General features: G+C 38.2%; 1 protein-coding gene across 3 annotated transcripts in view; it reads right to left on the bottom strand.

Moving 5' to 3' along the window:
• The window catches only part of GABRB2 (gamma-aminobutyric acid type A receptor subunit beta2), a gene marked incomplete at both ends in the record, with an annotated part of 116,000 nt that overhangs the window by 40,645 nt on the left and 49,195 nt on the right, over window positions 1–26,160 (bottom strand). For all 3 annotated transcript variants that reach the window (XM_083351328.1, XM_083351329.1, XM_083351330.1), the window contains one exon: window positions 22,143–22,225. In XM_083351328.1, the coding sequence (XP_083207454.1) occupies window positions 22,143–22,225 (83 nt within the window). The remainder of the gene's footprint in view (window positions 1–22,142; window positions 22,226–26,160) is intronic.

The raw sequence follows: 26,160 nt of genomic DNA, 5'->3' as shown, positions 1-26,160 counted from the left end.
CAAAACTATTTAACTCGTTTTTTGCATCTGTCTTTACACAAAGGGAAAAAACAGTCCAACCTACCAAAACCAGTGCCATAAAAAACAGAATAGAAACGCAAGTTAAGATAGGCAAGAAAATGGTAAGTGAGCACCCATCCAGCCTAGACGAGTTCAAATCACCAGGACCAGATGGATTACACCCCAAGGTTCTCAAGGAACTAGCAGACGTGATCTCAGAACCACTGAACTATATTTTTCAAAGATCCTGGAGCACTCGGGAACTACCAGAGGACTGGAAGAAAGCTGATGTAGTTCCCATCTTCAAAAAAGGGAAAAAAATAGATCCAGGAAACTACAGACCTATCAGCCTGACCTCAATACCTGGGAAGATTCTGGAAAAGATAATCAAACAACAAATCAGCGAACACCTTGATGCAAACAAAGTTATCACTAAAAGCCAACATGGGTTTGTCAAAAACAGATCATGCCAGACAAATTCATGGAGTTCATGGCTTCCATGACAGCCATGGGCCTGACCCAGGTTATTGAGGGCCCGACTCATGAGGGGGATCATACTCTCGACCTGGTGTTCCTGTCTGGACAGTGGTTGGATGATCTGGGAGGGGGTTCCCCGTCCATCACCCCTCTGTCATGGTCAGACCATCACCTCCTGAGGCTGGTTTTCCATCATGCCACCCCCCGCCGCTGGGCGGCGGAACCGACCAGGTGGTTCCGCCCCAGGCGCATAATGGACCCGGATCGGTTCGAGAGGGCGCTTGGGCCTATTCCTATCACCCTTACCCACAGCCCAGTCGATGCCCTGGTGGAGGCCTGGGAAACGGCTGCCACCAGGGCACTCGACTGCGTTGTACCCATGCGACCTCTGACTCGTCGCAGATCCCGTTGGGCCCCATGGTTCTCTGTGGAGCTCCGGGAGATGAAGCGTCGGAGACGAGGTCTAGAGAGCGGTTGGAGATCCAGCCGATCCGAATCCGACCGATTGCAGTTAAGAACCTTTATAAGGTCTTATCTTGCGGCGATAAGGACAGCGAAGTCTAACTACTTTGCCGCCCTTATCGCGTCCGCAGATAATCGCCCGGCCGCCCTGTTTAGGGTGACTCGCTCCCTCCTTAACCAGGAGGTGAGAGAGGACCCCTTGCAGGGATGAGCCAAGGAGTTTAGTCATCATCTGGTGGACAAAATCGCTCGGATCCGGACCGGCTTGGACTCTGACTGGGCAGAGTCTGATGTGGAGGAATCAGGCGGTCTTGAGCACGTTATCTGGACTGAGTTCGACCCTGTTTCCCCTGATGATGTGGACAGGATCATGGGGAGACTGAGCACCACCACCTGTCTGTTGGATCCGTGCCCCTCCTGGCTAGCTTATGCGGCTCGGGAGGGAACATGAGGCTGGTTCCATGCAGTAATAACTGCTTCCTTGAAGGAGGGTGTCTTTCCTGCCGCCTTGAAGGAGGCAGTGGTGAGACCCCTTCTCAAGAAGCCTGCTTTGGACCCGGCTGTTTTAAACAACTATCGTCCAGTCTCCAACCTTCGCTTTCTGGCGAAGGTTGTTGAGAGTGTGGTGGCGCACCAGCTCCCTCTGTTCCTGGAGGAAACTGATTATCTGGACCCGTACCAATCGGGCTTCAGGCCCGGACACAGCACGGAGACGGCATTGGTCGCGCTGGTGAATGATGTCTGGAGGGCTAGGGACAGGGGTTGCTCCTCTGTCCTGGTCCTATTAGATCTCTCAGCGGCGTTCGATACCATCGACCATGGTATCCTGCTGCGGCGTCTCAGGGGGTTGGGAGTGGGAGGCACCGTTCTACGGTGGTTCTCCTCCTACCTCCAGGGCCGCTCGCAGTCAGTGTTGACAGGAGGGCAGAGATCCGCCCCGAGGTCTCTCATTTGTGGAGTTCCTCAGGTGTCGGTTCTCTCGCCCCTCCTGTTCAACATCTATATGAAGCCGCTGGGCGAGATCATTCGTGGTTTTGGGGTGGGGTATCACCAGTACGCTGATGATACCCAACTTTTTCTTTCCACCCCGAACCAACCCAGTGATGCCCTCTACGTGATGTCCCGGTGCCTGGAGGCGGTTCAGGTCTGGATGGGGAGAAACAGGCTTCGTCTCAATCCCGCCAAGACTGAGTGGCTGTGCATATCGGCATCTCGGGTTAACCAAGTTATTCCATCCTTAATGATGGGGGGTGAGGTGTTACCCCCCGTTGATAGGTCTCGCAACCTGGGCGTCCTCCTGGATTCACGGCTCAATTTTGAAGACCATATAGGAGCCATGACCAGGGGGGCTTTTGCACAGGTTCGCCTGGTGCGCCAGTTGCGTCCCTATCTGGACCGAGACGCCCTACGCACAGTTACTCATGCGCTTGTGACCTCCCGTTTGGACTACTGTAACGCTCTCTACATGGGGCTGCCCTTGAAGACCACTCGGAGGCTTCAACTGGTGCAGAATGTGGCCGCGCGAGTTGTAATGGGGGTTTCCCGATACTCCCATGTAACACCTCTACTCCGCGAGCTGCATTGGCTTCCGGTTGCCCTCCGGGTGAAATTCAAGGTGCTGGTTATCACCTATAAAGCCCTACATGGCCTGGGTCCGGGTTATTTGAGGGAACACCTGCTGCCGGCATCAAATGCCCTTCGCCCAGTGCGCTCCCACAGGGAGGGTCTGCTCAGGGTTCCGCCGGTGAGAGATTGCCGGCGGGTGACACCCAGGGATAGGGCCTTCTCAGTGGGAGCGCCTGCCCTCTGGAACCAGCTGCCGGTGGAGCTGAGAACTGCCCCCAACCTCCGATCATTCCGCCGGGGCCTGAAGACCTGGCTCTTTGAGCTCTCGGGCCCAGGCTGAGGAGAAATTTTTAATTGGGGTTTTTAAGTGTACAGGGTCAATTTAATATTTTTTAATTTGGTTTTTAACTTTTGTATGTTGGATTTTTTAATTCCGTGTAAATCGCCCTGAGTCCTCAGGGAAAGGGCGGTATATAAATGTAACTAACTAACTAACTAAATAAATAAATCTTATTCCATTCTTTGACCAAGTGACAAAACTAGTGGACCAGAGGAATGCTGTAGATATAATTTACTTGGATTTCAGTAAGACATTTGATAAAGTAGATCACAACCTACTACTTGATATGATAGAAAAATGTGGGTTAGATAGCATCACCACCAGATGGATTCGTAGCTGGCTGACAGGCCGTACTCAGCGTGTGGTCCTCAATGGAACTGCATCTACATGGAAGGAAGTGTATAGTGGGGTGCCCCAGGGCTCTGTTCTGGGCCCAGTGCTCTTCAACATCTTCATCAACGATTTGGATGAGGGGATAGATGGGAAACTCATTAAATTTGCAGACAACACCAAGCTGGCAGGAATAACCAATACTCCAGAAGATAGGCTTAAGATACAGGAGGATCTGGACAGACCTGAACACTGGGCACTATCTAACAAAATGAAATTCAATTGTGAAAAAAGTAAGGTTCTACATTTAGGCAGGAAAAATCAAATGCACAGGTATAGTATAGGTGGTACCTTGCTCAATAGTAGTAACTGTGAGAGAGATCTTGGAGTCCTAGTGGACAATCACTTAAATATGAGCCAGCAGTGTGCTGCAGCTGCCAAAAAAGCCAACACAGTGCTAGGCTGCATTAACAGAGGGATAGAATCAAGATCATGTGAAGTACTAATACCACTTTACAATGCCTTGGTAAGGCCACACCTGGAATACTGCATCCAGTTTTGGTCACCACGATGTAAAAAAGATGTTGAGACTCTAGAAAGAGTACAGAAAAGAGCAACAAAGATTATTAGAGGTCTGGAGACTAAAACATATAAGGAACGACTGTTGGAATTGGGTATGTGTAGTTTAATGAAGAGAAGGATGAGGAGTGACATGATAGCAGTGTTCCAATATCTCAGGGGCTGCCACAAAGAAGAGGGAGTCAAGCTATTCTCCAAAGCACCTGAAAGCAGGACAAGAAGCAACGGATGGAAACTAGTCAAGGAGAGAAGCAACCTAGAACTAAGGAGAAACTTCCTGACAGTTAGAACAACTAACCAGTGGAACAACCTGCCTCCAGAAGTGGTGAATGCTCCAACACTGGAGGTTTTTAAGAAGAGACTGGCCAGCTATTTGTCTGAAATGGTATAGGGTTTCCTGCCTGAGCAGGGGGTTGGACTACAGTAGATGACCTCCAAGATCCCTTCCAGCTTCTTCTTCTTCTTCTTCTTCTTCTTCTTCTTCTTCTTCTTCTTCTTCTTCTTCTTCTTCTTCTTCTTCTTCTTCTTCTTCTTCTTCTTATTATTATTATTATTATTATTATTATTATTATTATTATTATTATTATTATACATTTTTTTCCAATTCCTTCCTCCCTCTTTGCTTTTATATTTGGATTTTAAAGGTAGGACTGAGAGCACATATCTGGACCCATTTCCACATTTAATTCCCCAAATGGTCTAAATCATATTATTAAAACTTTGAAAACAGCTAAATTTAAAGTATGAGTTTAAGCAATATTTTGAACAGCAGGATGAGGAAGGTTTAGGATAGATATAGGAGCAGATTTGCTTGTTTTGAAAATAAGTCTGGAATGCTGGGCTGACAATTACCTACCCTGAAATTGTGAGTATGAGGCATGTTGTTGTTGTTGTTGTTAGTTGCGAAGTCGTGTCCGACCCATCGCGACCCTATGGACAATGTTCCTCCAGGCTTTCCTGTCCTCTGCCATCTTCTGGGCTCCATTTAAGCTCACGCCTACTGCTTCAGTGACTCCATCCAGCCACCTCATTCTCTGTCGTCCCCTTCTTCTATTGCCCTCAATCTTTCCCAGCATTAGGCTCTTCTCCAGTGAGTCCTTCCTCCTCATTAGGTGGCCAAAGTATTTGAGTTTTAGCTTCAGGATCTGGCCTTCTAAAGAGCAGTCAGGGTTGATCTCCTCTAGGACTGACCGGTTTGATCGCCTTGCAGTCCAAGGGACTCGCAGGAGTCTTCTCCAGCACCAGAGTTCAAAGGCCTCAATTCTTTTGCGCTCAGCCTTTCTTATGGTCCAACTTTCACTGCCATACATTGCAACTGGGAAGACCATAGCCTTGACTATACGCACTTTTGTTGACAGGGTGATGTCTCTGCTTTTTAGTGTGCTGTCTAAATTTGCCATGGCTTTCCTCCCCAGGAGCAAGCGTCTTTTAATTTCTTGGCTGCAGTCCCCATCTGCAGTGATCTTGGAGCCCAGGAAAATAAAATCTGTCACTACCTCCATTTCTTCCCCATCTATTTGCCAGGAATTGAGAGGGCCAGATGCCATGATCTTGGTTTTCTTAATGTTTAGTTTCAACCCAACTTTTGCACTCTCCTTCTTCACTCGCAACAAGAGACTCTTCAGTTCCTCTTCACTTTCTGCCATTAGAGTGGTATCATCTGCGTATCTTAGGTTGTTGATATTTCTTCCAGCAATCTTAATTCCAACTTTTGATTCATCTAGCCCTGCCTTTCTCATGATGTGCTCTGCATATAAGTTAAATAGGCAAGGCGACAGTATACAGCCTTGCCGGACTCCTTTCCCAATTTGGAACCAATCAGTGGTTCCGTGTCCAGTTCTCACTGTTGCTTCTTGGCCCGCATATAGGTTTCTCAAGAGACAAATAAGATGTTCTGGTACTCCCATCTCTTTAAGAACTTGCCACAGTTTGTTATGATCCACACAATCAAAGGCTTTAGCATAGTCAATGAAGCAGAAGTAGATGTTTTTCTGGAACTCTCTAGATTTCTCCATGATCCAGCGTATGTTGGCTATTTGATCTCTAGTTCCTCTGCCTCTTCGAAATCCTGCCTGTACTTCTGGTAGTTCTCGATCCACATACTGCTGGAGTCTAGCTTGTAGGATTTTAAGCATAACTTTACTAGCATGAGAAATGAGTGCAATGGTGCGATAGTTTGAACATTCTTTGGCACTGCCTTTCTTTGGAATTGGAATGTAAACTGATCTTTTCCAATCCTGTGGCCACTGTTGAGTTTTCCAAATTTGCTGGCAAATTGAGTGTAGCACTTTTACTGCATCGTCTTTTAAGATTTTGAATAGCTCAGCTGGAATACTGTCACCTCCACTAGCTTTGTTGTTGCTCAGCTTTTCTAAGGCCCACTTCACTTCACATTCTAGGATGTCTGGCTCGAGGTCAGTGACCACCTCATTGTGATTATCAGGGACATTAAGCTCATTCTTGTATAGTTCTTCTGTGTAATTTTGCCATCTCTTCTTAATCTCTTCTGCCTCTGTTAGGTCCCTGCCATTTTGGTCCTTTATCATGCCCATTTTTGCATTGAACGTTCCCTTCATCTCTCCAATTTTCTTGAAAAGATCTCTGGTCCTCCCTATTCTATTGTTTTCTTCTATTTCTTTGCACTGTTCATTTAAGAAGGCATTCTTATCTCTTCTAGCTATTCTCTGGAATTCTGCATTCAATTGGGCGTATCTTTCTTTTTCTCCTTTGCCTTTTGCTTCCCTCCTTTCCTCAGCTATTTGCAAAGCTTCCTCAGACAGCCATTTTGCTTTCTTGCATTTCTTTTTCTTTGGGATGGTTTTGGTTGCTACCTCTTGTACAATGTTGCGAACCTCTGTCCATAGTTCTTCAGGCACTCTGTCTATCAGATCTAATTCCTTAAATCTATTTGTCACCTCTACTGTATATTCAACGGGGATATGATTTAATTCATACCTGACTGGCCTGGTGCTTTTCCCTACTTTCTTCAGTTTAAGCCTAAAGAGTATGAGGCATACATAAGCCAATAAACCAAAATAATTTTCTCATATAATCATTTCCTTGCCTCCGATGTTCTGCCCTGCCCAACGAATCTCTGCATTATTATATAAGAGTATGTTGCTATGGTGCACAGGCCCTTTGTTCTGATGACCAAATATTTTGCCAGACACCTCTATTTGCTTATTATAGCTCATCAAAGTCTCAGTGTGACAAAACAAGAGGCAAAGGTACTTCTTGATCTTGTGTGAAGGAGCTGTATTTTGTAAGGAGGTGTTTAACTCCCTTAGATCAATATATTATCTATATTTTTCTCAATTGTATGTGAATAAGTATAACATAACATGACCTCTTATAATGGAAAAAGAGATCTCTATTCAAACATTCATTTAAAGAACTCATATAGTACCTTTGTATTCCTTCATGCAAAAAAAGAATTTCAAAAGAATAAATCATTCTACAGTATATTAATGCAAAGAACACTATACTGATTTATACAGGGGTATGAGATCAAGGCTGCAACAATCTAGAAGACTGATAGATAGAAGCAAGATGTTATAAAAAATATTAACTCTACGTCTATGCTTATATACTTCCAGAGTTTTGCAGCCCAGATCTGGTACTGGTAAATCTGTTAAGCAGAACAAAGGAAAAAGAACAGCACGAAGGAGTTCAAAATTAGGGGTTATTTATTATGTCCTGATCTAAAAACTCTTGAGAGAAGAAACATGTGGAGTGTGTACCACTTTGATTCACACTAAGAACATCTGGATGGCTGTCTATTTATTTATTTATTTATTTATTTATTTATTTATTTATTTATTTATTTATTTTTATTTATATACCGCCCTTTTCCCGAAGGACTCAGGGCGGTGAACAGGGCAGATATATAAAAATACAAAAATACAAAAGTTAAAAAAGAATTAAACATGTGCCCAGCTAAAAACAATAAATACATATAATAAAATGAGAATAAAAAACCCAAACCATCCCCCCATCAGGCCAGGCCGGCTTGTTCAAATAAGAATGTCTTCAGATCGCGACGGAAGGAGCGAAGATCGGGCGCCATCCGGAGCTCAACCGGCAACCGATTCCATAGCTCCGGGGCACCCACAGAGAAGGACCTCCCCCTGGGGGCCACCAATCGACATTCTCTGATCGGTGGCACCCTGAGGAGGCCCTCTCTGTGGGAGCGCACAGGGCGGAGGGAAGTTGATGCTGGCAGCAGGTGCTCCCTAAGGTACTCTATGTCTATGTTCTGTAGATAATTATTTTTTCTTTCACCTTCATATCAAACCATCCTATGTAGCAGATTAATGATTCAAATTTCTTGATCTCTTTGATCTCTGAATTATCTTGTATGGGCAAAAGGTACAATGGTATAGATTTTCAACTAACGGGTATTTAAATCCTACATAGCCTTTTATTGTTAGATATAGCATTGCTGCTGGGACTTACTGTATTATAAAAGAAGACACATTACGGAGAGACAGTACCACATTTACTTAGGACTTGGAAGTGTTTTCCAAATAATGGGAATGTGTAAGGACATATGATATCTTCCTCCTTTTTTGCAGTCTGATTGGCCATCTATTTTTTCTTGCTTCTTTTCCTTTATTAAATACTATATTACATCATGTGATGTTTCCATGTCTTTATCCCCTCCTGCCTCTTTCCTTCTGTTTGTCTTTGTTTTTGAACTATGATTTAACTCAGATTGTTAGGACACCAGTTATGCCTACTACTTTCTTAACACACATTTTCCAATACAGTATATTTTGTGTTTTTAAATCCCAAGATTGTTGGAGAATTGGGTCTGTTAGCAGGAGACCTGGTTTTAGGCCCAGCTTACAAGTGTTAATCATGGTGAAGGAAGCATACTGACAGACGCATATAGGCAGACCTGAAGACACAAGAAAAAAAGATGAGGACAGAAAAGTCAAATCAATAAATAATATTGTCATTGCTCTGACTTACAAATGGTTTTCATCATCAGTCATCATTTTGAACTTATCAATGTGCTTTCTTTAAGCTGTATTCTCAAAAAATATGTCAGAACAGCAGTTTCAACTCATAAGAGAGCCTTTGGGGATAATTTGTGCTTTAAAAATGCCACATGTCTATGTATTGAAGACAATTTCCTTCCAGCTGTTTGCACACCTACAGCAATTGGACATTCTAGATGAACTCTCACTCAGCAAATTAAACTAATTATCTGCTCTCCCCAAATCCCTAATCTCTTGAATAATGGAACAATAAAATTCTTTTTCTTGTCAGTTACCATCAGTAACTTACCTGTTTCTGTAAAAGCACTCATTTAATTGTTTAGAACATTAGTTGTTTTCATGTTGTTAAATTGCTAAAAAGATTTAGCTCATTTTACTTTCCAGCACAGAGGTGGAAATACTGTTTTGGAGAATTATTATTTGGAATATGTAAGAATATTGGATGCGCGTTCAGTAGAAATATGGCTAAATCCTGAATCCAAAGTAGACTTGGCTAATTTTGAAAATCTATGGATTCCTGATTCTTTTCAGTATTCAGCAACGCAGAGATGCTTTGATGAGATGGGCAGCATGTAAATTTAATAAATACATAAATTTTCTTGAACATGTGCAAAGAGAATAGCAGTACACATGCAGTCCAACCCTCACCTGTCCCCAGCCTCCATATATTCAGGATGGACGCCTAAACAGCTAATTTAATATAAAGACAGCTCTCCATGTGTATTTATTTAAATGATTTATATGGATACCCATCTCATAATATTGCTTCTGGGCAAAATACCAGGATTAAAACAACAGCTACAAGCAGTGACTCTTGAGGTAAATAATACATCCAATAAGAAAAACTCTATCAGTACCACAACTTGCCTATCTTCCTGGCTAAACAGCTGGGGAAACAGCTCGGTCTTCAAAATCTTCCAAAAGGTGAACCATGTCACAGCTATCCAGATCTCTAAGGTGGTGCTATTCTACACAGCAGGTCCCAGAACCCGGCTTTATTTAGATTCCAGATCAGAAAAGAGCTGTACTTATATTCAATTCAGCCCTCGTATAGGGCTGTGTCCATGGCCTGATTCTGTACCCTTCACAGATTCACAAATGACTGGGCAGGCATTGAGTCCATCCCTGTAATAGTGTTGAAACTAAATCTTCAAAAGCTTTGTAAACAATTTAGCTTTTTGGAGGGCTGCAAAGGGGCAGATAAGATATCTACAGAAATTAACAGGTTTGCTTCTGACTTTCCTTATACGGAAGATTGGAGAGAGAAGTGTAAGTGGCTGAAAAATTACAGAGAATGATTCACCAAGAGGTCTAAAGGATGCTGAGTCTTATATAACAATGTGTTCATACGCGTTTTAAAGCCTTTGATAGTCCAATTGCATCTGAGAAGTATATTTGAAGAATTTTGGAATCAGAGAGATCAGAGGTCTGCTTATGTGTCACTTTATATACTTAATTTTTTTATATCTCCAAGGCTAGCCTTTCCTTTTCTATATGTTCGTTTACATCAGGACTGTGCAATAGTTTGCAGCCTGCTACACTCAGTTTTTTGTGCTTTCTTTGGGCTGCCCTTTCACATCTATCTTTGGAAGAGGTAGTTGAAAACTGATTTATGAACCTGGTGGTTTTCAGATGGTTGCTGTCAGTCTGTGGTAATCTTAGGACATCTGTTTTGTCCCCTAAAGTCCTCTAGGTTTACAAAAAGAGCATCATTGACCCTGTCAATTCCATGGGTACTCCAGACACTTCAAAAAGTTACTGGAGGGAGCTTAAGTGCCACAGAACTAGAGAAGTTAAGTTTCATTTACTGTATCTACTGTATAATGCCCTCTTGTTATGGATGAATAGTACTTCTCCAGTTCATTTTACCAAATTCTGATAAATTCTACAATTCCTTTTTAAAAGTCAGTGGTAATTTATTTATTATATATGGGCAGTTCCAACCTACACCACTGCTCTATTCTTAGATCTTTTGTGCAATTTGACTTTTACACAATATGCATACATGTGAGTAGCTGATCACCATTTGGCCCATGTACAAAAAAGCTAGCTACCATGTTTCATTTAGTTCATTGTTCCGATATGAGTGTCTTCACTTTCTATAATTTGTTCAGTGTTCATTTAATTTACAGTCAGTTTATCTCCAAATTGAGTTGTTACTCAGCTTTCCAGAATGACTGAATGAATTCTAGGCCCAGCGTTTGTTTTGTTAAAAAAAGCATACTTTGTACATATAGTCAGTATGAAAGCAATTAATGAGGAAAGCAACATATGAAAAGTCTTGGGGACTGGGGAGGACAGAGATAAGTTTCACTCTACAGAGAGATCTCCTCTGTTTCTAAGTAGAGCTGTCCATAGTAATTGCTTTCATACTGACTATAAAAATAAAGTATAAAGTATCCTTTTTTAAGAAAACAAACTCTTGCCACAGAATTCATTCATTCATTCTGCATAGTTTAGTAACAACTCAATTTGGAGATAAACTGACTGTAAATTAAATGAACACTAAACACATTACCTGTCAGAAACTGAAGACAGCAGAACAATTTTCACCTAGTTCTGAAGTGGATGCCTGCAGAAGCTCCTCCATCGCTTCTTCAAAGATGGCTCCTTGTAGAAGAGGCTGCAGGTCCCCTCATGGGAATTCTAATTTCAGTGTTTGAGAAGCAGGGCATTTTGCCAGGCACTGAAAATTCTGAATAACTCAGAATAGGAAAGGAATTCACTACAGCAGCTCTGCTGGAGAAAATTGCAGCAATCTTCCATTGGCTCCTTTTGATACCCCTACTCATATGGTAATAGAATAACTAATTTATACTTTAGACATTGGCTCTGAGCACATTCTTCATTTGAATGTTAGTAGGTTTACTTTACTGGAGCTACCCAGTGTCCTGTTTTGACACTGTTTTCTTAGCTCTCTTCAATTTCTGACCAGGGCCCAAAGTGCCAATTCCAAACTGGCTTAAGAACCATGCTGAATTCTATTCAGAGGATTGCCAGTCCTTGACCCAGAATACCAGAGACATTTTTGTTTCCATTTTTGTGCCTATGCAGAGAAAGGGAGAAGCAGGAAAGATACCTAGATATACACATTTTCAGTTTGAACTAAAAAATAGGAATATCTATTATCCTAATAAATTAACAAATATAGTAGTTTGGGGAAAACATGTTACATAAACTTCTCCATGAAGATATAATAGAATCAGCTTATATTTTAAGCTTCCATATGCCATCAGAGTACATGCTAAACTTGAATAAAAATTACATCACCATCTTCACAGAGGATTTCAATGGTTTAAACTGATTCATTCCTTTGTCCATCCCCTCCAAGCACTTTTTTGTGACATTTCGTTAAAACGTAACATTCTAAGGAATGACAGTTGACATCCTTTCCAAAGCTACTTCTAGCACACCTCAGCATATGCTACTAAACAAGAGATGCCTTCTAAATTTAGGTTTTTAGTTAGAAACAAGTGGAAATGCTGTGAGACAGTAACTGATGGATTCACCAATTGAATAATTATAGCCTATATTAAGAAAGCATTATTCAGTCTCTGTTCGGAAGTCATTCTGATCTCTTTGTATCATGTTGTTCTTACCGCCCACTGTATAAACTTCATATCATAGCTATTATTATTTATTAACCACCAGGCAGGATGAAGGCAAAGACAACCTACTTCTGTACTGGTTTCAAGAAAATTACATGGGTGCCTCTGTATAATTATCATAAGATGAGCTTGTCCTGAAGGCTTCTATTTTTTAAACAACAAGCACTTAAAACAGTTTTTACACTCCAGCTTTTATATTCACAAAGTATGGTTTTTAATCTACCATAGTAAAAATTATGATGAAAAGTACAGGTTCCAATATTTTCTCATCTCATTTGTGTGTGTGTGAGTGTGTGTGTGTACATATACAGTACATATATGTATACATTCTAAGTAGTAGTAATCAGCGCTTTGGTCCTGAAAATGTACTCTGTAATCTGGCATTTTTCCTACCTAAATCCTCAGGAAAGCAAATACATTTAAACTAATTTTAAATGCTTGGTACAATATGTGTAAACCTAGCAAACAACATAAATAAATGGGGCAAAAAGAATCAGCTATAAACACAGACAAAACAATATTTTCACACAAGAAATTCCCAGTACCAATGGAAAATTCCTTGCCAAGACAAATGACAGTTTCAAAGAAGCAATTTTTGGCAGGACCACAGTGGACTGCTTTTTCCTAAAACAATGTTTTCATTTATACTTTTCCCTAATATGAAGAATGTGAAAAGTAAGAGAGTGGAGATACAGAAAGTAATCCAGCGTATTAAAATCTTGTTGTTTAATTGTTTGATCTGGAAGTCATGGTATTTGATTTTTTCAATTCCAGCTAGAATCTCTCTAATGAGTTTTTTTTTTTAAAATAACTTTTAGCTACAAAGCTTCCTGCAAATGAACTGTATTTCTGGAAGAAAATATAAGGATTTAAATGTATACTATTGACTGTGTTCAGCCAAGTAGGTCTTTAAGAAGCTATTTACTAAAAGTTAGAATTGGGTTAACATTAGTTTTCAAGGAAGGTACACCTGGAATTTAAAGTAAAACAATAAATTCATTAAAGACAACTGTCAGGACCCACCCCAACCCACGTCTTAGGAAAACAAAAACTCTTGGAGTCCGTTCTAGTCCAAAAGGAATCTTTACTAGGACATGCTTGGTTGTGGGAATACAAGACAGGACTTAGTATTGTTTTACAAATTGAAATTTTATAAAGGGTACCCGGTTCAACCCCCCTTCCCTCAACCCCATTTGGTCAGCCCCCATCCTTCTACTTCGTGTCATCCCTTTCATGGGAAAAAAAGGAACTTTGAATCTTAATGGTTATTGCCTTCTTCCTCTCCAGAATTAAAAGAAGACACAAGCCAGATGCCTTCTTCTCTAAGCCTCCCTTTTGCTTCCCCCAGTTCAAAAGGTTCCCTTGGCCTTTGAAATAACCTAAGGCAGGCTGAATCCACATATGCTCCTCCTTCCTCGGGAGATGGCAGAATCCATAGTGGGGGGGATAATGTTTTAAACATACATTTATGAATGTGATATAAATGGCTTCTGACAAAAACATTGCTGCCCAACCCAAATTTAGTTTCTGGTTACTTAATATCTCAACCAATATTTATAGCCCCTTAAAATCAGTGACTTGGGACTTGGCCATAAATCTATTTGCTTGGTCAGATAATGGTTTATCAGATCTACTAATCTGAATACTTCTGGAGGAAGAGCAGTGCAAAACTAACATTATTATTATTATCAATAACAGTAATAATAATAAATACTATTGAATTTATAAATGTATAAAGACTTAATTGAGGATTAGGCTGGCTTTGGGCAGAGAAACTACATTTTTACTATATTGGTCTCCTTCTGAGATGTAAAACCAGCAGGAAATTATCTTGCACATTTTCTTGATCTATCTGTAGCTTTGTCTTCAACAGTAATATCCTTGACAGAGGCTGTCTTAGTTAGATGAGAAAAAGAATAATTTTATCTGGGTGGCTGTCTACAGAAGGTTTTCCTCACCAAATGGTATTTGGTAGGTTGCTACTGACTTTTATTTTATTCATTAATTCAATTTATACGGCAACCCAATTCAAAGCAACTCTGGATGACTTACAACAAATTCAAAATCAAGATTCATGATGCTGTTTAAGAGCTTTCTGAAAACATAGTAAGATAATTCAAAGATTAAGGGTGAAGTACAATCAGTATGGTTATAATATAAAGCTCTGCTTCTCCTTTTCATTAGGTCTAGGTGAGGCAGTAAAAGTACTTAATGTACATATAACTCTATTCATACACCAGATGAAAGTTAATAAATTGAAACTCAAGCCAGATGAGATAAATGTTCTATTATTTGCTGTGGAAATGTTTTCACTCCCTATAGAGTCACAGTTACAATTTGTGGGTGCATCTAAATTCATCTTTGTTGTAAAAGAGGGCAGAAACATTATTTTAGGTATGGCTATGCTATGCTTCAGAACTGAAAGGAGAAATATGATTTGTAGTATGCGGGGAAATACATGTACCACAGCTTGAAATATATTAAAGCAGTAGAATCTTTTCTGGTCTCATATGAGTGACATCCACAACTACCCTGTGATCCCAGGAAACCATGAGCTTGTTTAAGGTCTTTCCAACAGGTGCTGTATGCTATTCACATCTGAACCCTCCTCCTCTTCCTCCTCCTCCTCCTCCTCCTCAATTTATTGCATAGTTCTTACTTATTATTACTGTTATTATTTTAGTCTGTCAAGTTGGTGCTACAGCTAAAGTACTATAGAGACTGGCTCTGTCATTTAGTAATCCATATCTTTATGATCTCCTTTTTATTTTAATGTTTTATATCAGTCTGCATTTGAAGACGATCTGGAACCTAAAGTTATTGCAAAATATTACTTTTAGGATATAGATCTGGGGATTATGAATATATTACAACCTTTCTATTGATTTCTAGTTTATTCCTGATCTAATTTATTTCTGATGTGAGTTACTGATGTTATTTTTAATGAACTTCTTTATCACAGTTATCTGGAGGAATGGATTTTGCTGTCTGTTTATAGTAGACTTTTTAGACTATCCTATGACACCACAGTCCAAATGCCTCCTGTGTGAATTGTGGATTCCTGGCTCTGGAAAACCTTCCCCCATGAGATATACCAGCATTTAGGGGTTTTTTTTTAAAATTCAGGTGAAAAAACTCTTACAGGGCCTAAAACAATAAAATGTTTAAATCTGTATTGCAGCAGAGCTTTTAAAGTTACTTGTTTTTCTATTTTTTATTTATACGTTATATAGTTTGGTAGCTTTTAGTTTTAATTTAAATTTTAAATTTTTGGAGTGTCATAAACCAATATGGGATAGCCCTGTTTTCAAGAAGGCCTTGACAAAGCCAATACTTTGAAAGCATAACTATTTTATGTATAATATTCTAGAATTCAATATACTATAGGAGATCCTAGATAGGAGAGGGACTACTCAGAATCAATGACCAGGATATGACACTTAGTATTTCATGCTTTAGGTATCCAGAGAGCACTTAAGCAGGATATGGCAGGAAAACCTATTGTTAAGGTGTTCTGCTAAATGAATATGTACACTTAATGTGTCTTGCGTTTGAGAAGCTGATAGAAATATGGTCTCTGTGGTGGGAGAATGGTACACTTTGATTTGCCTGTTGCAGGTACAGTAAAAATTTGATCATCTAGCTAAAGAAAAATGTTATGGTTGTACAAGAAAAGGACAAAATATTATAATGTGTTTTTTAAAAATTGAATGGATTATATACCATTTCAGAATAATAAACTGAATTGTATCAGTTTTATACATTTGATATGGTCAAATGACTTGATAAAGATTCTATTCTATTCTATTCTATTCTATTCTATTCTATTCTATTCTATTCTATTCTATTCTATTCTATTCTATTCTATTCTATTCTATTCCATTCCATTCCATTCTATTTAATAAGCAATGGATTTGTGTGACTTTTTTGTTTGCTTTATTCCAACATTTTGTTAGTAATGTTTGATTTCTAATATTTCAGCTATATAAAATAGTTATTTCCCCTTCCAGAACAACCATCCTCCATGTTTAAGGCAAAACAATGGAGAAGTGAATATATATCTAATATTATTATTAATTCAGATATCAAATTGAGGAATAATCATTTTGCTATGATTACTTGAAATCATTTAGATTTAGTAATTCCAAACAACAGACTTGCCTATTTACAACATAGGGAAATTGTAGTTACAGCATTGACAACAATATTAGGTTTTCTCTTCAATGTGACTGCCCTTTAGAAAGCTGAGCCAGAGTGAAGCCATATACAGTTGCTTCATGACCACTCAAAGTTACAGTGGCCATGAAGTAGGTGCTCTATGTCCTGTAAAGCACCCTTGCCATATCACATGTTTGACAGCTCAGCTTTATGACCAATTGTAGTGTTTCATGGTGATATGACTGCAATTTGTGATGTTTTCAAATAAATAGGTTCACTTAATGACCATAGTGTTTACTTAACAGCTGCTGCAAAATAGGCTAGAAAATTACTTCTGGTCATGTGGGTGCCATGACCTATGGTCATAATAACTTGATAGGATTTCCAGTCCCAATTAAACTACTAAGTCAAGGACTACTTAAATTCTCCTCCTGCATATAAATCCTATTTGAATTTGTAAATAAGCCACAACTATCTCAATGCATTTTGCAAATACCCTGTGGCATCTAGGTAACCTTAAGAAAAGAACTTTGAATTGAAAAGCTTATTTTCTCAACCAAAATCTCAGGGAAAAGGGGATGATTACAATGGTAGCCCCTTTGGTCTATTATAGTGAACCAATCCTTGTTGCTTTTCAGGAAGAGGGAAGATATTTTAGCATGGTAGCATTCTGAAATTCCAGGGACAAACATATTTCTGAGTGCCTGGCAATGGGGCAGACTCGTTTGTTACATTTTGGAAAAAATGGGAAGTGAAGCTCTGCTCTGACTGTGTATGAGATACTTTTTGTAATAATGAGTTTATCTCATCTTAGGGAGGTAATGGTTTGATGCAGCATCAATTACACATTGTTAGTCTGCAGCATAACCCGATTTTATAATGTTTAGAATCCAAAAGTGTTTCCATGGTAACATAAAATATTACCAAACATGGATCTTGCAATACTGGCCAAGAAAGGTATATAATTCCTAGGCATCTCAAAAATTTTTCCTTAGGCTGGTCGATGCCAAATTTATGATTCTGCCTTTAACAACATTGACGTGGGAGATAGAGCTACTGAGTCATATCGTTGGGAATGAATGGCCTGAAAGATGTATGTCCTTGATTGTGTCAATTATTTGTTGAATCTGTAAGACTTCTGAACAAGCAATAATGAATAATTACTTGGAATAGCAGTTGCTATTTTCTAATCTCTTTTTCTGAGAGTAAGTTTGAAGATTTTTCAGATTCAGGTGTCCATTTACTTTCCCAGGACCAGAGAATTGAATCATGGATTGTTCTCCACTTCCCTGGTGTTGAAAGATTTGAAGGGCAGAGATTTGGGTAAAAGAACTGAGTTGGGCCAGGAATTTTGTTTTGCTATAATGGGAACCCGACAAGAGTCAATGGGCTTGCTTTAGCATACATGATGGCTGTACAAATAATAATAAATTGTCACTCAATTTAGAGAAAAGGAAGGAAGGAAGCCGAAGGAGAAAGGGAAGGGAAAGGTCTCAGTTAAGTGGGTTTACAAAATCTTGATAATAAACCTGCTGTGGCAGTAGAAAAGGAACTAAGAGGAATCAAGAGCTGTGTCTCATGACATGCATAGATATATTGCCAAAAGTCTTAGCTATGATATATTCCAGTAGGCCTGCACAAATGCAAACTCCTAAGTATGACATCATAAAGACTATGATGAAAAATAGATATGTTTATCAGAAGTTCAACAAGCTCTTTTCATGCAGAAAGAAAATCCATGATGGTTAATATACACGGCTTGGGAAAAGCTTTTGAGATGTAAGAATTATAACTATTAAAAGACGATTGAAATAAATAAATTTAACTTTTTTAAAAAAAGCTTTCATGATTTTCTGGTGTAATTTATAGCTCCTGTACTATGTTTTTACATGTAAATTATGTTATTTAAAAACCAGAATATTGTAGGCATGCATTAAAGTTTTTGCCTGCTCCAGTTTCTACTTTTAATAAGAAGATTCAGTATTTTGTGAACTGTGAGGGGAAAGAAGCTTGACTTTCCAACCTGTATCTAATAGGTTAAATTGGAAACTGAAAATAGGGATAATGAGAAAATAATAGTTTCTTAATGAGCAAAATATAGGGTAATGCCATTGTTTGTACCAAAGTTTTTCAGACAATAATTTAAAGAATTTGAACTACATGCATTAAAATAAAAGTTGGGGAAGACATAGGCAGAAATGTTGGGGAACATTTATAGGTCTTAGATGGAAAGCAAAACGGCAAGAAGTGGTTCATCAGAAGTGGATCTGATTTTGGTAGTGATTCCCAGGTTCTGAACTGCATGCAAGCCGTGTGATTTTGGATTGGAAGCTCATATACATTAAGTGAAATTCTGAGAAGACATGCATCCAATTGCACTAAACCATTAACATTAAGGACTTCAAAGCAAAACTATATGTTCATATAATCTTGTATTGTTCTTTTTAAAAATGCTTCCCAATGGTCTAAAAATCTGTTTTTTCTTTAATTGTACAATTTCTGTTTTACTTTTTTGTTTCACTAGGTTTATAATGTTACCCTCACTCTATTGGCCACCCACCTCACCCCCTTCCCATTTTTTGAAATTTTGAACAAACGTGAATATCCAGATGTCATGCTAGACATAAAAAATAGTGGTATTCTCTAAATATAATGTTCCTTGAATTCCCTGTTTCATTTTCATATATTTATTTTATTGAAACACTAAGAAAAATTTTAATATTTTTGCTTTGCCCTTTAAGTAGAGTTTTATTACAGAAGGCATTTTCAGAGCTTCTTTATGACCTAATTTATCTGTTTGGGAAGGTATTGCATTTCCTTTGCTCAGTGATACTTAGTACTGAGCTAAATGAAATCTAAGATATTCCATCCCGCTGATACTCTATAAAAAAACACACAGCTGGCAATATACTTTGTAGATTGTACTAATGCTTTCTCAGGCAAGTGTAAGTAAATTGAAAACTCTTTTTTCTTAAAAAGGTCATGTTACTCTTTTTAATTCTAGGTCATTATGGCTTATTTGATGCACCTATAGAATTTAAAACAATCAAGAGTCCCCCTCTCTGAGGGAGAAGGGCCCTTAAGAAATATGAAATATAAATAAATAAGTTAATCTAGAACTAATACTATTCCATAGATTATTTTATTACTCTTTCATCTTTTTAATAGTCATGTTCCCTCCCAAATTAATTATGCATAAAACATTGGATGAAATTCAGATTTACTGCCATGTACACCAGATTCCTTAGGAGGCACAATGGCTCAGCGGTTAAAGATGCTGAGCTTGTCAGCTGAAAAGCTGACAGCCTGGGTTTGAGACCTGAATGCCATGCAATGGTGTGAGCTCCTGTTCCTTGCTCCAACTCCTGCCCAGCTAGCAATTTGAAAACATGCAAATGCAAACAGATTAGTAGGTATAAATTCAGTGGGAAGGTAACAACATTCCATGTGCCTTTGGTGTATATAGCCATGCTGGCCACATGGCCATGGCAATATTGTTCCCTTGGCCAACAGAAAGAGATGAACACCATGCCCTAGAGTTTGACATGACTGGATAGCAGATAACTTTACCTTATTCTAGGTTCAGTGAATTCACTGCCAATTGAAAAAGAGAATATTGATGTATATGGGGTAGACTTCTGACATAGTATAAGTAGATTCCTAATTTTATAGAAATAAAATGATCTTATTTCCTATCCACTTATAACATGGAAGAAAACAGAGAAAGAAAGTGGGTTACAATGTACACTTAATAAGACTACCGATGATGCAGCACAATCTCTTTTGCTGTTTTGGAATTCATCATTTAAAAAAAAATATATTACAGTGCTTCCAGATTGGGACAGCCTATCCAAAAGAACACCATGCGCTACTGAGAATTATTGCATGCTGCAGCACTTTTAGTTGATAGGCTCAATTTAAGCAAGCATTTGTGTTGGAAAAGAGGGTGCCATTGGGGTCTTAGATTTGAATTTGTAGAAAATAAAAAGTTTATTTCTATCGCTGCTCTTGTGTTCATTTTACCCCATTCTTCTGGATTAAGATTAGTAAAGATGGCATCACTTACCCATTCCAGGGACATGACAGGGCATTATAGGTACTGAGAAGACCTTAAGAGGACAGGACCTTCTTTCCACCATCTTTTGGAACTTAGCAGACTCCCAATATATTAGAACCACATATGCTAGGATTCCTAAGTACCATACTGGGAATTCTGAATTCAGAAGGCACCATTTTATTTTAAGAATAATTTAAAGATGAAAAAAGCTAATGACTAAAATACAGACCTGTCTCAGATAAAAACAAACAGGATAGTTAAGTAGAAAACACAAAATTTCTGATGTCTCAAGAAATATATAAATTGTATTTTTTGAATTTTTCACACTACTGTTTTAATTTTGAGAATATTTTCATATAAATTTGCAACATTGTTTGGCTATCATGATATTATGTTAGTATTCCCTTCTAAATCAAAAGGTTTCAGCAATTTTATACCATGTCATTTCCCTTGAACTGATGACATTTTTTACTAAACGTCATCCAGAAGGGACAAGATGAAATTACAGTGGGAATGGAAATCAAATTCTGATTTTGCAAAGGTTGAATAAGACACTCAAGTCTGAGGCCTTATTGGCACACTCTCTTCTTGCACAAATGCTTGCATAAATTGAGTCCATCAACTAAAATGCTATAGCACACAATAGTTGACAATATTTTATTACCTATTATAGAAAGACAGAATTAATTATACATGCAATAGAAAGGAATCAAGTACAATGAATCTGTATAGTGAACCAGGAAATAATTATTTAAAAAGCACAGAAAATACCACATATTTCTATGATGAAAATTAATTACCAGATGACAAACATCACTGGATTCAAGAATAAATATAAAGTGTTTATTAAAAAATAAAGCAAATATCAATTCAAGATCAGTAGCATAAAAATGAATTGATATTAATCTCCACACTCCTCTCATTAATGTGAAAAAAATGAGTGAGCTTTTACTTCATCAAGCAAACCAAACAAAAGCTCTTAATCCTTATGGCAGAAACATTAGTCCATCCAAAATATATTATATCTATAATATATCTATGTAGACATACAGTAGATGCAACTAAATTAATAGAATGTGTAAGAGAAAAGTGTTAACCCAGCTGAATTGAGCAAACAATTGTAATGGAAATCAAGGTGCTGATTATCTCCCATAAAGTCCTTCATGGCATAAGATCTGATTATTTGAGGAATCACCTGTCTCCTATAGTAGCTCCATGTCCCATACAGTGTAATAGTATTGGCATGCTTTGGGTGCCATCAGTTAAATAATGTGATCTGGTTGGAACCTGTTATGATGCCTATCCACTGGAACGCCTTCCACCTGAGATTCATATGGTTCCTCCCCTGTCCCAGTCCCTGGATTAAAATGGGTGGTAGATCCCTTGTGGATGTTTTGGTTGTTTAATAGACTATTGTTTTTCTCCCGACTTTCTTTTGGATTACTGTATTTATTCTGTATTTCTATTATTTTTTTAATGGTTGTATCCTGTAGGTCATCTGAGTAATATGGATTACCACTGACAATTAAACAACCAAAAATAGCATTTACAAAAATACTTACAGCTTTCTATCTCTAATGTGCAGTTTTGTTCATCTAAGGGATATCTTCGTAGATCCATCATGCATGCAGCTGTTGTTGTAATTCTAGAAAAGACAGGGATGAAAACATTTTTTTATTTGTTCAATCTGGTTAAAATCTAGATAAAAGACTGGAAAATTGATGCATCTATTCCATGTCACTTAAGATTAGAGAAAGATATGTATGCTTTCAAGAAAGCCATGTACTGGTTTTGTTTCACTTTAGTTGTACATTAGTTTTGTACTTTTTATTTCACATTAACTTCATATTTTCTGGGCAGATAGACTAATAACAAGGGGAAAACATGAAACAGCCCAAATCATAGAATTCAGTCTATCAGGATCTATAGAAAACATAGTGATAAGATCATATTGGTTTGGCTGATTCCAATAAACACATTCCTGAAGGTAATTTGGTTCCAAGCCATAGACTATGTACTACTACAGGGTATTCAACTGTCTTCAGTTGCATTTCCGCTTTATTTCCATCATTGTGTCTATATATTCATTTCATTTTCTGCAGCTCATCAGTAAACTAAGGACCCTGTTGGGATCTGTGAAAGAAAGGAAAGCTGCTTTGGGGCAATCTCTATTTCCTTTACCATCTTATAGTTCTAAAAGGTAAAGGTAAAGGTTCCCCCGCACATGCGTGCTAGTCGTTTCTGACTCTAGGGGCCAGTGCTCATCTCCGTTTCAAAGCCGAAGAGACAGCGCTTGTCTGAGGATGTCTCCGTGGTCATGTGGCCGGCATGACTAGACGCCAAAGGTGCACGGAACGCTGTTACCTTCCCACCGTAGTGGTCCCTATTTTTCTACTTGCATTTTTATGTGCTTTCGAACTGCTAGGTTGGCAGAGGCTGGGATGAGTAACAGGCGCTCACTCTGCTACGCGGCACTCGGGATTTGACCTGCCAAACTGCCGACCTTCTGATCAACAAGCTCAGCATCCTAACCCACTGAGCCATGACAAAAACCCATGGTGATTAACTCACAAACCTCTCTCACAGAAAGACATTTTAATTTAGCAAGTTCCTGTGTTTTTAGGTCAACATATTGGAGTTAGAGAGAGGAAATAATTGTTTAAGTAAGAAGTTTGCCAAGTTTGTATGAATCATTTTTCAATTGTATTAATGTCAATGATTAATTTGTGCTAGTTTGTATAGCATCTCTCAGGAGCATTATACCTCTACCTCCAATAATTGGAAAATGTAGTATTGTCTCTTATTTATAATCACTGTTTTAGTATTCTCTCTCAGAGATATGGAAAAGCAGTGAAAGCAAGTAATTATTCTGTGAAAACCAATGTGCAGTTTTGGAACTCTTAGAGCAGTACTTTTCAAACTTGGAAAATTTAAAATGTGTGGACTTCAACTCCCAGAATTCTCCAATCAGCATACAGCATGAAAATATCTTAATCAAATAACTTAATACCAGCATTAGCAGGACATTGTATCTTTGCTTGTGCAGCTGGCCTGCAGTTTAATTTAAAAAGAACATTGCTATGATTGTTTTTTTTCTTCAAAAAGTTTGCAATTCATTTACCAAATTTCAGAAGATCAAAAAAAAAATTGGAAACATAGTAAAAACAATGTCCCCTTAAGGTCAGGTTCAGTCCTCTATGATTCCATAGAAATGTCTATGTAATTATTTTAGCAACAATAGGGAGATGATTTCACATTGCCTTTCAGTTGGGTAGAATCCCATAATACCCTGGAGATTTCTAATAATGTGCTGGGACTATTTCCCTTCTTTCTGCCAGGTTCTAGGCAGACTGCATTACCAAAATGAAGATTCAAGTTTTCTTTAACAAGATTTATTAACAGGGAAAGGGATCAAATTACAGATACTTCAACAAATGAATTTCTTTCATTTTTGAACCTAACTTATTTTTCAGCTCATTAGGGCAGTCATTTCTTCAAATTCTTTCTAATCCGTTTTTGAACTGGTTGACTGGCTAGCTGATGGTTATATATTTGCACTTGACTGCATTTGACCAAAAGACTTTTATTAGAATCATTATCAGCAATCATCAATGCATAAAGACTGAGTATAGTGATTTTCCTATCTAAAACAATTAAGAAAACTGCACTTGTAGCTCTGCCCAGCATTCTGCTTCTTGGAAACAATTCTCTTTTTAACAGTTGCATGGGTTGGCAGCAGTCCCAATTATAATATGTGGAAATTTGAGGACAAAATTGTCTTGTTGATTATTTTCTCTCGTGCATGGAGAGATCAGCTTTGAATAAAAATGTTTTATCTTTTTTCTATTGTCTTTAATTTGCTGAAAGTTGGAAAAAATAGTATGTCTGTCTCACAGCCCCTTGTGAAAAATATAAGAAAACTTTTTTTTTTCATCATTTGCAACAATCACCTAAGTAGTTTACAAAATCCCAGAATTGTATTATTTCAATTTATATTATTTTGGGGTCATCTCACAGCAACTGCTTTTCATCTCATTCTCTGCCTTAGAAGAGTAGACAAAAACGACACATCTTTTATGTGAGGCTTTTTACTTTCAATTAATTTTACAATTTATTTGTGATTTTTACCTTTTCATTTTGTGTTCCGCATTTTTAAAGGTTGTTAGTCTCCTGTGAACTCTTTGACAATATCCTCATTTGAAGTGAACAAAGAAATCAAAATATTTAAAGCAACAAAGACAATTAACACTATTTGTTAAAGTCATTTGTGTGATTGGACAGGCAGGCCTCTGAAATTATGGAAACATTTTAAAAGGGGACATTTCTTGCTAAACAGTGCCAGCCTAGGGTTTGGGGCTTTTTGGTTTTTGTCAGAATAAAATAGGTATTTTCAAATTTTCTTTTGGGGGGATGGAGTAATAATAATGTGTTAGCAAGCTTATATTTTATCTGGTTAGTAGCTAACCAGTCCATTCGTTTGTAGCTTATTCACTGTTGTTGTGAAACGTTTCTAGAGCTATTTTGTCACTTAAACCAGATGGGCCAAACATAATGCCCCACAATAGGTGTCATGGTAAAGCTATAATTTCATCTTTATCTATCCATTTCAGTTGTCCTTTACTTAATACTTGATAGCTGTTCTCCAGTTCAGGGACTAGTACAGAATCTAAAATCAAACATTTCTTCAATATTAATGTGGTAAGAATGAAGCCAGATTTTAGCAGAATATATTTATGCCTGGCAAAATACATAAGTACACAGATCTATTGCTGGATAATCAGTCAAAGTTGGCCTCATAGCTCTTGGACCATCTGGTTTAAGTGACAAAATAGTTTATTGGCTCAGCTATACCACATTGGAGGTGATAAGCCAGGAGGGGAAGCCAGAAGGAGGTTGCTGTATAACCTAGATAATAGAGCTGGGCACATGTTCAGGTTAAAGATCCACATAGAATAAAACAAAACAAATGAACAAATAAAAGACCTTGTTTGAATTGACTATGTCAAGCTGTAGAATGTACTTAGAAAAAAGTGGGAATTCTAGAACATCTTGATGACCTCTTGAGGAAACTATATATAGATCATGAAGACACATTATGCAAAGAACATGGGTGAATCAGATGAGCTCCAAGCTGGCAAAGAAGTGAGACAAGACTGTATACTCTGCATTTATTCAACCTATATGCTGAATATATATTAAGAGAAGTTGGATTGGAAGATGAGTGCAGTTTAAAACTGGAAGAATATAGCCCCAAATGCAAAGGATCTGCAAACTGTAGTAATAAAAGACAAGGAGCATAATAAAACAATGGAATTCAAATTAAATATAAAGAAAACCAAATTATTGATATCAAGCACAATAACCAGCTTTAGAATTGACAATAAAGATATCAAAGTGGTAAATAACTTCTGCCTTTTAGGATCAGCCATCAACAATAAAGGAATAAGTATTCAAAACATACACCATTGATTAGCACTTGGTGGAGCTGCAATTAAGGCCTTGAAAATATATTTAAATGCTATGATTTGTTTTTACCTACAAAAATCAGAATCATTCAAGCATGGTATTCCCTGTGACACC

This window comes from Vipera ursinii (assembly GCF_947247035.1).
Source record: "Vipera ursinii genome assembly, chromosome: 2".
In the NCBI taxonomy this organism is placed as follows: Eukaryota; Metazoa; Chordata; class Lepidosauria; order Squamata; family Viperidae; genus Vipera; species Vipera ursinii.
This window is presented reverse-complemented; position numbering and strand designations above follow the sequence as displayed.